Source organism: Miscanthus floridulus, chromosome 1, assembly GCF_019320115.1.
Source record: "Miscanthus floridulus cultivar M001 chromosome 1, ASM1932011v1, whole genome shotgun sequence".
NCBI lineage: Eukaryota > Viridiplantae > Streptophyta > Magnoliopsida > Poales > Poaceae > Miscanthus > Miscanthus floridulus.
The window spans coordinates 116,134,909-116,147,401 of record NC_089580.1 but is presented as its reverse complement, the minus strand read 5'-3'; the positions used below and the strand labels follow the sequence as shown (position 1 = coordinate 116,147,401).

At 50.1% G+C, this 12,493-nt stretch overlaps 1 protein-coding gene across 1 annotated transcript; it reads right to left on the bottom strand.

Moving 5' to 3' along the window:
- Positions 1-11,314, bottom strand: LOC136461884 (uncharacterized). Its single transcript, XM_066461240.1, has 4 exons — positions 10,913-11,314; positions 10,600-10,762; positions 1,335-1,811; positions 1-1,235 (listed from the first exon to the last, which is right to left on the bottom strand). Exons 1-4 carry the CDS (start codon positions 11,312-11,314, stop codon positions 1-3), a joined length of 2,277 nt encoding a protein of 758 aa, XP_066317337.1.
- Positions 11,315-12,493: the final 1,179 nt, after the last annotated feature.

The following is a 12,493-nucleotide window of genomic DNA, read 5'->3' as shown; positions in this document are numbered from 1 at the left end:
TCAGTTTTTCATACTTGGATCAAAATTGATATTTTTGCACTGCCTTTTAGCAATTTCTTTGCCAAAGGATCCTTCAGCATCCTGAAACAGTTGAAGCTCTTCAATAATCTTGTCCTGCGTGTCTTCATTTGGAACAAGCTTCGCAATGCAAGTTATTACACCATCTCTAAATGATTCATTCTCCTCTATAGCCAACTTGTTTTGATAATAATAGAAAGGGTTCAAGTAGTAACCAGCCCTATGCAAAGGTGTCTTCAGCTTACTATCCCACCTTTTGTCAATGATGTGAAAAACTTCCTCAAACTTGTTCCTGTGATTGTTGAACCTCCTAGAGATCTCATTCTTAGCTTCTACTAGACTCCCATACAAGAACCCCATTGCTGGAACATCACTGTCCATTCTCCTCAACACAGTAGCTAATGGCTCAAAGTAATTAATAGCAGTCTCAACTCCTTTCCAGAAAGTTTCAGATCTCACAACCTTGTTTGCTTTCTTCCCTTTGACACTATTTAGGTAGCCTAGTTCATTGAGCTCATCCTCCCTAAAAAGCCTCTGCAATTGCTTCTTGTTTTCTAGCAAGCTCTTCAAGTTGAGATAAGCGGTTGTAAACCTTGTAACACCACACCTTACCAAATCTCTAGAAAGAAACTTCCTCATTAGGCTCAAAACTCTAGTATGGGCATATAGAAAAACAGTCAAGCACTTTGCTTTGCTAATTGTTGCTGCAACTCTTGGCATCTTTCCTATATCTTCCAGCATTAGATCAATGGTATGGGCAGCACAACCATTCCAAACAATAGAGGGATGCTTTGCTTTCAACAAACTTGCTGCTGCCTCATTGGGTCTTGCATTGTCAGTTACAACTTGAACTACATTTTGCACCCCTATTTCCTCAATACATCTATCAACCAGTTCAAAAATGTACCTACCATCTTTCTTCACAGCTGAGCAATCCACTGAATTAAGAAAACAAACACCATATGCACTATGAACTACCAAATTCATCACACCTCTACCTCTCTTGTCTGTCCAAGCATCTATCATTATTGTGCATCCATTTAGCTCCCAAGACTCTTGGTGAGACTTCAATGACTCCTGCACTTTCCTCTTCCTTTTTTGTAAGAATTTCCCACTCATCTCATATGGAGTTGGCCCTCTCAAGTTCCTGCCAAAGTCTCCAATAGCCTCAAGCATAAGATCAAAGCTAGGAAGTGTAACTGTGTTGTGTGGGATACCTGCTTCATAAAAAAATTGGCATATGTACTCACATGCTCTGTCCCTTTTCTCTTCCCTTTTTTCAGCTGATAGCTTGGATTAGACCTTTTTAGCAACACCAGATTTGCCCTTCCTTGCAGCCACTATTTCTTCTGGTGTTAGTTTACAGTACTTATCCATAGGACCACCTGAAGAAGCACCTTTGCTTGTCACCTTCTTCAACACAATAACTGAATTGCCATCTGCATCACTGCATTCCTCTCCTTCAGAATGGCTCAAATCAACTTCAGCTCTATCCTCTTCTTTCCCCCTATTCTTCCTTTGCTTGTTATCCAACTTCTTTGACAGCAAGTTAATCATTTCTTCTTGCACATCAGATGGAACTTTAGTACACTTTGCAGCACCACATTTAGGAACTTTACCAAGGTGGTATTTGATTATGGTTATTCCACCATGATAAGTTTTGCCACAGTAGTTGCACTTGAGAGAATTTTTCTTGTTCACATCTGGCATTGTGCAGTGCTTCCAAGCTAGGTCAGATGCTTCAACAATAGTATCATTTGATTGTTGGCCTATGGATGCAGTGCTAGATAAGCCTATAGTAGACACACACAGATTCAAAACACTGACTGTATAAGATTTTTTCATTGAGAATTATAAGTTTATAACTGAAATCACTAACTTTATAGATAATCACTGATTGCATTAATGATGTGTGGGGGTATTAACCCCTATACCCTTACGACTAGGCTTGGGTCGGCCTGGATCAGTGGGTTCGGTCCACCAAAAGACGATGCGTGGCTCGGCCAACCTGTTCGGAGTCCCACGTAAGGAGTCAAGACGGATTTGGCGATCAAGCAAGATCCTGGTCGGTTAGAATAGGAATCCTTATCCGGCCACATATGGCAATTGTAACGGGCTAGGATTAGTTTCCAGATCTGTAACCCTGCCCCCCGGACTATATAAGGCGGGCAGGGGACCCCTCTAAAAAACATCTCTCATTGACATACAACAATACAAATCAGACGCAGGACGTAGGTATTACGCCTTCTTGGCGGCCGAACCTGGATAAAACCTCGTGTCTGTCTTGCGTCACCGTCTTGTTTGGGGCTTGCGCACCTGTCTGCCGATAATCTACTACCTTGGGCATACCCCTAGGTAGAATGCCGACCATATTTCATCGACAGTGGCGCGCTAGGTAGGGGGTGTGTGTACTGCTCCCCAAGCAAACAAGATGGTCATCATCTCCGGCTCCATGGCTACACCGAACGGCCTCATGTTCACCGTCGACCAGATCACCTGGACCATCGGCTCCGACGACTCCATTGCCATGACCACAGAGGAGGCGTGGATTTAGTCCGCGACGACCACTACTTCACCTACATCGGCTACGGCTCCAACCACGACGGATATGGCTCCGACCACTATGGAGACGGCTCTGACCACGATGGATCTGGCTCCAACCACGGTACATCTGGCTCCGACCACGCCTACGTCACCTTCAGCCACGTCGACAACCCGTCATCCGCTTCCCCGCTACAAAGGGAAGCAGATCGACAACACCGACCTGCTCGACTCCATCGATCAGGTCGGCACCAAACTCGCTGAAACCCTAGCTCTGGTAAGTACGATTTAAAGTCAACCTAATGAGCAGGTAACCACTCCCCACAACAGATCTACCCGACCAGCTCGGCCCAGTCGTCCTGCACGACTTAGAACAGATCTCGTGGTCATATCTACTCCTGAGAGGCGCTCCACTCGTCGCCAGCCAGCCTTCGCGATGGGTCTCTGACTCTCCGAGTACGAAGCCTTGATGGAGAACCACTAGGTCCAGCCCTACGGCCTACGAAACGCTGCCTCCTGCTACGTGTACAACCTACAACACCGCTCGGGTCTGTGTTTTATGCACTGACCTCGGACGAAGCCACGCAACTTCGTCAACATGATCCAGATTGAAGATTATCAAGAAGGATCCGTCCACACGGTCCAAGAGGGTGACTCTAGCTCCTCGTCTGGCACCGCATCTGATGCCTCCGTCCACACCAAGCTCCAGCATCATGGAGATGAAGGCGTTGAATACGATCTAGATATCCTAGATCACGCCCTGGGGTTCCCGCAATTCCTGTCTTTCCCGCCAAGGCGAGGGGGTTCGATCAACGTTGTCAGCAATGACGAACCACCGGTAGTTGGCGAAATAGAACAAGAAAGGACTGCACGTGAAGCACGCAACATTAACCGGTTTAATCGCCGGCAAATCGAAGCCGAAGCAGACCAGGAGGCACGACGCGTAAGGGTCCAGCCACGTGACCTCAATGACGCTTTCGACAGGGTGGGAGACAAACAGGTCTTCAGGACTCCAAGTGCCAACGTAGCCATCGCCATGGCGACAATGCAACAGCTACCGAACACCCTGGAAACCCAAGTAGTTCGTGATGAAATACAAGCCTATCTGACGGCTGCTATGGCCCAGACCGCGGAGATTGCAAACCAAGCTCGGGCTCCATCCGTATTAGTCGAGTCAAGCCACAGCCGCCAGCACCCAAGTCGTTCACAGCCACTCAACCAACGTGGCTCGCGCAACAACAACCCATCAGATAACCGTCAAGGCAGAAACGGTGGCCATGATGGTGGCCAGAATGACAACCACCGTCGGGACAATAACCGCCGGGACAACCGCTACAATCGCCACAATAACCACGGCCGCAGGGCTAATCTAGATGGCAATCAAGATCGCCGCGATGGCAATAATGATCTTCGCCATTACCTCGGTGGACGCGACCTGCGCGCTCGCATCAACCAGAGAGCCAACGATCGAGCATCCTACGAAAGCTATCGCCGTATGGAGTATGACACTATCCACGGCCTGCCGGGTTTAAAGCAGTTTACTTCACACCTTCGCCAAGTCATATGGCCCAAGAACTTCAAGCTCGAGAAACTCCAGAAGTATGACGGCAAGGAAAACCCCGAATTATGGGTCATGCTCTATGAAACTGCGTGCAGATCAGCCATGGCTGACGAGCACGTCATGTCTAACTACTTCCCAGTCGCTGTTGGCCATGCAGGTCACCAATGGCTGGTCAGCTTGCCGGCGAACTACTTTGATTCTTGGCAGGAGCTTAAGCAAGCCTTCATCGACAATTTCATCGCTACTTGTGAACAACCGGGCAACAAGTACGATCTGCAATGGATCCAAGATCGGAAAGACAAGCCACTGCGCGAGTACGTCCGGCGTTTCTCGGAGATGCGCATCAAGGTCCCATCAATCTCCAACAACGAGGCAATCGAGGCTTTCATCACTGGCCTCCGCTTCCACGACGCCCTAAGAGACAAGCTCCTCCGGAAGAGACCTAAATCAGTCACAGCTCTCTTGGCCACCGCTAAGAAATATGAGGATGCCGACGACGCTAAAAAGATAATTGTTGAAGAAGCAGCAAGGGTTCCACACTCCGACCACCCTCCACACCGCGACGATTACCCCGACAATCGTGGTTGGAACGACAATTTTGACCGCCGCAACCAGCGCAATGACTCCCGTGACCATCGTGACCAACGTAATCAGCGGCGCAACCGCCGTGACGATTGCAGGAGCAAGCATGCTCGGGAAGACGACGGCGAGGTCAATACCGTGAAAAAGGGTGGCGGACGTCGTAACTACGAAGACGACTACACCAAAGCGTTGAAGGGGCCCTGCCAGCTCCATCCTAAGTCAAACCATACCATGGAGAATTGCCGCGTCCTCAAGACTATCTATACACGTCAATAGGCTCCTGATACGTCCGACAAGCCTAACGACGCAGGGGAACAGCGCAACGCAGATAACGACGATGACGATGTAGACCCTCGTCATAAATATGTCAAGCCAACTGATCGCGTGCACACTATCATCGGCGGCAAAGTGTCCATCGAGACCAAACAAGAATGCAAGCTGCTCGCCCGCGCTTGCTTGAATGTGGCAAACGCCGACAACCTTCTCACCGATCCGCGGCTCCCTCCGTGGTCTCACCGCGAAATCTCCTTCAGCAGAAAGGACCAATGGGCCGCCATACCTGAACCAGGACTTTTTCCCCTGGTCCTCGATCCTTGTATCAACATGGTTCAGTTCGACAGAGTACTAATCGACGACAGCAGCTCCATCGATATACTGTTCAAGAACAGTCTGCCCGCCCTGAAAATAGCCCAGGCAGACCTGAAGCCGTACGAGGCACAGTTCTAGGGCGTTCTCCCCGGACAGAGCTCTACACCTCTCGGGCAGATCATGTTACCTGTGCAATTTGGGACTCCGGACCACTTCTGCACCGACTACGTCAACTTTGTGGTCGCTGACTTCGACGGCACCTACCATGCTATTCTTGGTCGACCATCGCTCACCAAGTTCATAGCCATACCTCATTACAGGTATCTGGTGCTCAAGATGCCTACCGAGAAAGGAGTTCTAACCCTCAGGGGCAACGTATACGCAGCTTATACCTACGAGGACGATAGCTTCAAAATAGCAGAGGCCCACGACCTCTCTATTCGCATGGCCGAGACCATGCTCGACACTAAGAAGACCTCAGCCGACCACCTAGAGATCCCAGAGCTCGAGGCTCCACGCAAGAACATTAGGTCCAAGGAGCACAAGGCGATCCAGCTGGTCGATGGCGATCCTAGCAAAATGGCCCTTATCGGGGCCAACCTGGATCCCAAATAGGAAGACGCGCTCGTCAGGTTCTTGAGGAGCAACGTGGATGTGTTTGCATGGAAACCTTCCGACATGCCCGGTGTACCTCGGAACTTGATCGAGCACTCCTTAAATGTCAACAGCAAGGCCAAACCAATCAAGCAGAAGCTACGATGGTTCGCTCGCGATAAAAAGGAGGCGATTAGGGTAGAAGTTACATGGCTTTTGGCAGCCGGATTTATCAAAGAAGTGTATCATCCGGAGTGGTTAGCCAACCCAGTTCTTGTACGCAAAAAGAATAATGAATGGAGAATGTGCGTTGATCACACTGATCTCAACAAACACTGCCCTAAGGACCCCTTCGGCTTACCTCACATAGACGAGGTCGTAGATTCAACTGCCAGATGCGAGCTACTTTCCTTTCTCGATTGCTACTCTGGTTATCACCAGATTGCTCTCAAAAAGGATGATCAGATCAAGACATCTTTCATCACGCCTTTCGGCGCCTACTGCTACACGACTATGTCGTTCGGGCTCAAGAACGCCGGGGCTACCTACCAACGCGCTATACAGGCCTACCTCAACGATGAGATAAAAGATGGCCTTGTTGAGGCTTATGTTGACGATGTAGTTGTCAAAACCAAGGAAGCACGTACCCTTGTTGACAACCTGGAACGCACCTTCGCAGCCCTCAATACGTTCCAATGGAAATTAAACCCAAAGAAGTGCATCTTTGGTGTTCCTTCTGGCATACTGCTTGGCAATGTCGTCAGTTACGATGGCATACGCCCTAACCCGAAGAAAGTCAAAGCTGTCTTAGACATGAAGCCCCCAAAAAAGGTGAAGGATGTCCAGAAGCTTACCGGATGCATGGCTACTCTAAGCCATTTCGTATCACGTTTAGGAGAAAAAGGACTACCGTTCTTCAAACTGCTCAAAGCATCCGAGAAGTTTGAGTGGTCGGAGGAAGCAGACGCTGCCTTCACGCAGCTAAAACAATACCTTACATCACCTTCGGTCCTTACTGCTCCTAGAGAAGATAAAACTCTCCTACTTTACATTGCGGCAACCAATCGGGTGGTCTCCACTACCATGGTGGTCGAGCGCGACTAGCCAGGCCACGCCTATAAGGTACAGCGGCCAATTTATTTCATCAGTGAGGTACTCAACGAATCCAAGACTAGGTACCCACAGATTCAGAAACTGCTCTACGCCATACTGATAACATCCCAAAAGTTGAGACATTACTTCGATGGATATCATGTGGTGGTCATGACCGAGTATCCTTTGGGGGACATCATTCGCAATAAGGATGCGAACGGGTGCATCGTCAAATGGGCAATGCAGCTATGCCCCTTCTCCTTGGAATTTGCAAGCCGTACTACAATCAAGTCTCAGGCACTCGTCGATTTCATCGTCGAGTGGACAGACTTAAGCACGCCTGCCTCTCCGGGATCCGACGAATATTGGACGATGTACTTCGACGGCTCTCACAACATTGACGGTGTGGGAGTAGGAGTTCTTTTTGTGTCGCCATCCAAGGAGCAGGTCCGGTACGTCCTCAGGATTTATTTCCCATCATCTAATAACGCCGCCGAGTATGAAGCATGCCTGCATGGTTTACGCATTGCGGTTGTGCTTGGTGTTAAACGTCTCTATGTCTACGGAGACTCGGCTCTGGTCATCAACCAACTCAACAAGGACTGGGACACAACCAGCGAAAAGATGGACGCATACTGCAAATCGATAAGAAAGCTGGAAGGCAGGTTCTATGGCATTGAGTACATACACGTGGTCCGGGACAAGAACCAAGCAGCGGATGCGCTGTCAAAGTTAGGATCATCCCGAGCCAAAATCCCACATGGTGTATTCGTCCAAGACCTGCTCACGCCTTCCATCGAAGAGGAAGATTCCACGGTCGACAAAGCTCCGGACCAGCAATTGGTGGCTATGGTTCCGGCGTCGAGCACAACCGAGCCGCCTCCTACCACTCATGAGCCCGACTGGAGAGTACCTTTCATCAAGTACTTAACAGATGGCAGCGGTTATACTAATCGGACAGAAAACGAGCGCCTGATGCGTCGCAGTAAGCAGTATCTGCTCGTCGATGGCAAGTTATGGCGCAAAAACACAAAGGAGGAAATCTTGATGAAGTGTATAACCCAGGAAGAAGGCGAACATCTCCTAGACCAAATCCACTCTGGCTCCTGTGGCAACCACGCGGCCTCAAGAACACTGGTTGGTAAGGCTTTCCGAGCTGGGTTCTATTGGCCGTCAGCAGTAGCCGACGCAGAGAAGCTAGTCCGCCACTGCGAGGGTTGTCAGTTCTTCGCCCAGAGAATCCATGTACCAGCACATGAGATCCAGACGATACCAGCCTCTTGGCCCTTCGCATGCTGGGGACTGGATATGATCGGGCCCTTCAAACCGGCTCCTGGGAAATTTACATGTGTCTTTGTGCTGATTGACAAATTTTCTAAGTGGATAGAATACATGCCTTTGGTACAGGCATCTTCAGAAAAGGCTATCACGTTCCTCGACCAGGTCATCCACCATTTTGGCATACCCAACAGCATCATCACCGATCTGGGTACTCAGTTCACCGGGAACGCTTTTTGGGACTTCTGCGATGAAAGGAGCATAGTAGTAAAATACGTCTCGGTGGCGCACCCTAGAGCTAATGGACAAGTCAAGCGGGCAAATGGCATGATCTTGGACGCATTGAAGAAGAGGATGTACAGAGAAAACGACAAAGCTCCCGGAAGATGGCTCAAGGAGTTACCAGCCATGGTCTAGGGCCTCCGAACTCAGCCCAGTCGTAACACCGGCGTCTCACCATACTTTATGGTTTACGGCGCTGAGGCAGTCCTCCCACCAGATATAGCTTTCAGATCAGCACAGGTAGAGAACTTCGACGAGGGCAAGGTCAATGAAGTACAGGAGCTAGAAGTGAACAGCGCAGAAGAGAAAAGGCTCGATTCTTGTGTACGTACGGCCAAATACCTTGCTGTTTTGCGCAGGTACTACAACAAAAACGTTAAAGAGTGGTTCTTCATGGTTGGGGACTTGGTCCTGAAGTGGAAGACAAACCAGGCTGGTGTACACAAACTCACAACCCCATGGGAGGGACCCTTTATGATCAAGGAAGTCACACGACCAACGTCTTACAGGTTAGCTCACCTGGACGGTACGGACGTACCAAACTCGTGGCACATCGACAAGCTTAGACGTTTCTATGCTTAACTACTGAGATATGTACTCCTCTTGTACTTTCGATTTAATTCAATAAAGCAATTATGATTTCTCCGACCACTCTAATGTGTCACTTTGAATTTTATGGTTATTCTACCTTAGCCAGTAAAAGCCGACCACCACTCCTTCTACGGTTTTCGGAGCAGGCCTTGTCTCCGGTTCCTCCCAACACGTGCATGGGATCCGCTCTCTACGTTACGGGTGATCGGCAGGTCCCCCTTGGTTTGACATGTCTGTGTCTACGTGTGCACAGGTCACCGGACCTCACACTTCGACCACATGGCAAACTAGGGCCGCACAAACTTTTCGGGATGATGTGTCGAGCACAATGGTACAACTAGACAGAACGTTAACATGTTCTTACTTAGTTACACCAACATAAAGTATCAAGCTTAAATACGCTTTATACAAAGCAAACAAGCTTATAATGATATACAGTTACGTTATTACAAGCTTGCCTAAAGAGGCTCAAGTTTACAATAACACAACTATGTCCTCCTTCTACAGCTCTAAGCCTATTACATTGGCTGGTCGGGGCGCATGGCACTTACTGCTCGCCGCTTCCGATATCCTACTTGAGTCTCGGGGACTCTTGTGCTAGTCAAGCTAAAGGGGATGGCCCCGCCGGTGCCTGGCTAGTCGAGACCGCAGGCTTCGTTGGTTGGCTTGCAGCTGATGGCATTTCCAGCTTACTTGTCGATGGCGTACCCTGTACAGGTGTTGTCCCACCTCCACACAGATTAATGTCGCCAATTATCTTTGATGACAAGTCCAGCTGGCCCGTCTGAAGCTCCTCTGCCTTGTCTGGGTCTACCTCCTTCGGGTACCCAACCTCCAGGCGCTTGAGATCGATCAGGGGGTAGTGGGCACGCACCATGCTTAGTACATGGGCACCCGTGTACTCACCTGCCTCCTTCATGAACTCTTGGAACCATCCCCACGCTTGTCAGCATCTCTCGACCAGTCCGAGCTGGGGCGTCCTTGGCTCTTCCTCTGTGAGCATCGGGTCGATAAGGTCGAGGACGGGCACAATGCCAGTTGCCACTTCTTGGCACCGGTTCTTCCACGCGTCTCGCACCTCGGTGGCCTCGAGGCATCGTGCTTTCCAGCCGTCACGCTCTTTGATCATGGCCTCTAAATGTCTCTTGGCATTGACTTTTAAAACTTAACACCATACAAGACATCAAATGTAATGGCACGACAAGACAAGGAGGGCAACATAATAAAAAAAAAGTGGTCTGGAATACTTACTTTTCAGATCCTCCTTCATCTTGGTTGTGCGGTCTCGGAGTTCAGACTAGTCGCGCGCCAGTTTCTCGTTGTCCTCCTTCAGGCGACCACACTCTGCGGCCACACGGCTATTCTCCCCTTGGAGGCGGGTCACTTCAGCTTCTAAACCTACATTACAGCTGTTACTACCAAGAATGCAACAACACAAGTCCCGCACTTGCTATGATAAGATGAAAACTTACTTGTTTTCTCCCGCTCTTTGTTATTGAGCTGGCCGACCAGGTTTCGGTTCTGTGTTTCTCGCTCTGTCCGCTCCTGGTCGGCCGCAAGTTCTTTATTGGTCGTCGTGATCCCTTCAATCTGGTCGAAGCACCTCTTTTGGTACTTTGCGGTTTTCATCAAGTCCTGCATATAGATAAGCTAAGTCAGACAGTTCGACTACATAACAGGGTCAAGTGGCCAAACCAGACATACCTAGACTTCTGTCACCAGACGCTTTGCTGCTCGTTCAACTTTTAGGGTCTCTTCGACCTCTGGGATTTCTTTGTGCATCACCCACTCGTCGTTCCGCCAGCGCGACACATATACATGTTGTCGCTTATCTTGGGGACGGCCCAGGACCTCTTCAACTTCGTCCTCTTCAGCTTCCTGTTCAGGGGGCAGCGCTGGTCTGGAGTCTACAGTCTCCGCGACCACCATGGCTTTCCCATGAGCCATTGCATCGGCAAGAATGCTCTGTGCCGCCTCCAGCTGCTGCTCCTCGGCTTGGTCTGTTTCCCTTGGCGCCAAGGTATCCACCTCAGCTGGATTAGTGCTCGGAACACTTGTACTTGGCTCGGCTATCTTCTCGACCAGCGGCTCGAGGACTGTCGTCGAGCTGCTTGGCTGCTGAGGTTCCGGCGGAGTTTCTTCTATAGGTCCCTCCATGGCTGGCTGCTGGGCAGTTTTTTCCACCATTGCTAGCGAAGTCGTGCCGCACTCGGCTAGCTGGTCGGGATTTTTGGTGGACGCCGACCTAATATATCAGAGAAAAGTTCAGCAAACAACAGTATTCAATGCAAATTATAAGCTTACATCAAAGTTATAGATACTTACAGCTTGGAAGCATGGAATGATGTGGCGAACGAGCGTCTCTTCGACTGCCCTTGCTCCGCATGCTTGGCAGGTTCCACTGGATCTTTTCCACCACTGGTACAGGCACCGTGGTTTGATGCTCGACATTTCCCCCGCTTGTCCTCTGTGTTGCAGTGGTCGGTGATGCGATCACTGCTGGCACAGAGGAGCCTCCCTGCTCTGTCGACACCATTTGTCTCCTCCTCTTTCGAGGGACGAGCCAGAAGATGTCCGCATCCTCTGCTTCGTCGTCTGAAAAGGGGAAGATGGCTTGGCGCCGTTTGCTGGCAGCCGGCCGCTTGCCAGCAGCTCTGGTCGATGCGTCCTCCGCAACCTCGAGTGCCGCCCAGTGGACGTCTTCGGACTTGGCACTGGTCTGGGCGGCTAGGCTGGCAATTTGCGGCCAATCCACACCAGGGGGCGGAGACACGAACACGGCTGCTCGATCACGACCATTATTCTGGGAAACATAAAGGAAACAATAGTCAATTTTCTGTTAACAACAAAATTCTACAGGTACAAGGAAACATCATTTACCTTTGGGGGAGGTCGGGCCAGCTTGAAGGCGTGCTCGATGTCGTTTAGTCGGACATAATTGGGATCGGCTAGGTTGAACAGCTCCCCAATCCTGGCCTTGACTTCTATCTTGTCGAGCGCCTCTTTCCTGGTCCTCATTGGATCTATGCTCCCCTGGTACTCGAAGCCAGGATGTACCCTCTTCTGGCAGGGCTGGATCCTTTGGCTGATGAAGTTCCCGACCACACTTGGACCATCTAGCCTTCCCCATGGGATCATCCCGAGCAGTTCTGCGATCTGCTCCAGGTTCTCAGGTTTCTCCGACCAGCTGTTCTTCTTCTCTGGAATCAGCCCCACGTCGCACAGGGTGATTGTGTTCGGCTCTTCACGGATGTAGAACCACTTCTTGTACCACTCATCTAGTGAGGTGTTCCAGGGGTAGTGCAAGTATTGGGCTTTCATACCGTTGTGCAGATTAAGGTAGACGCCTCTGGCTATCTTCGAGCC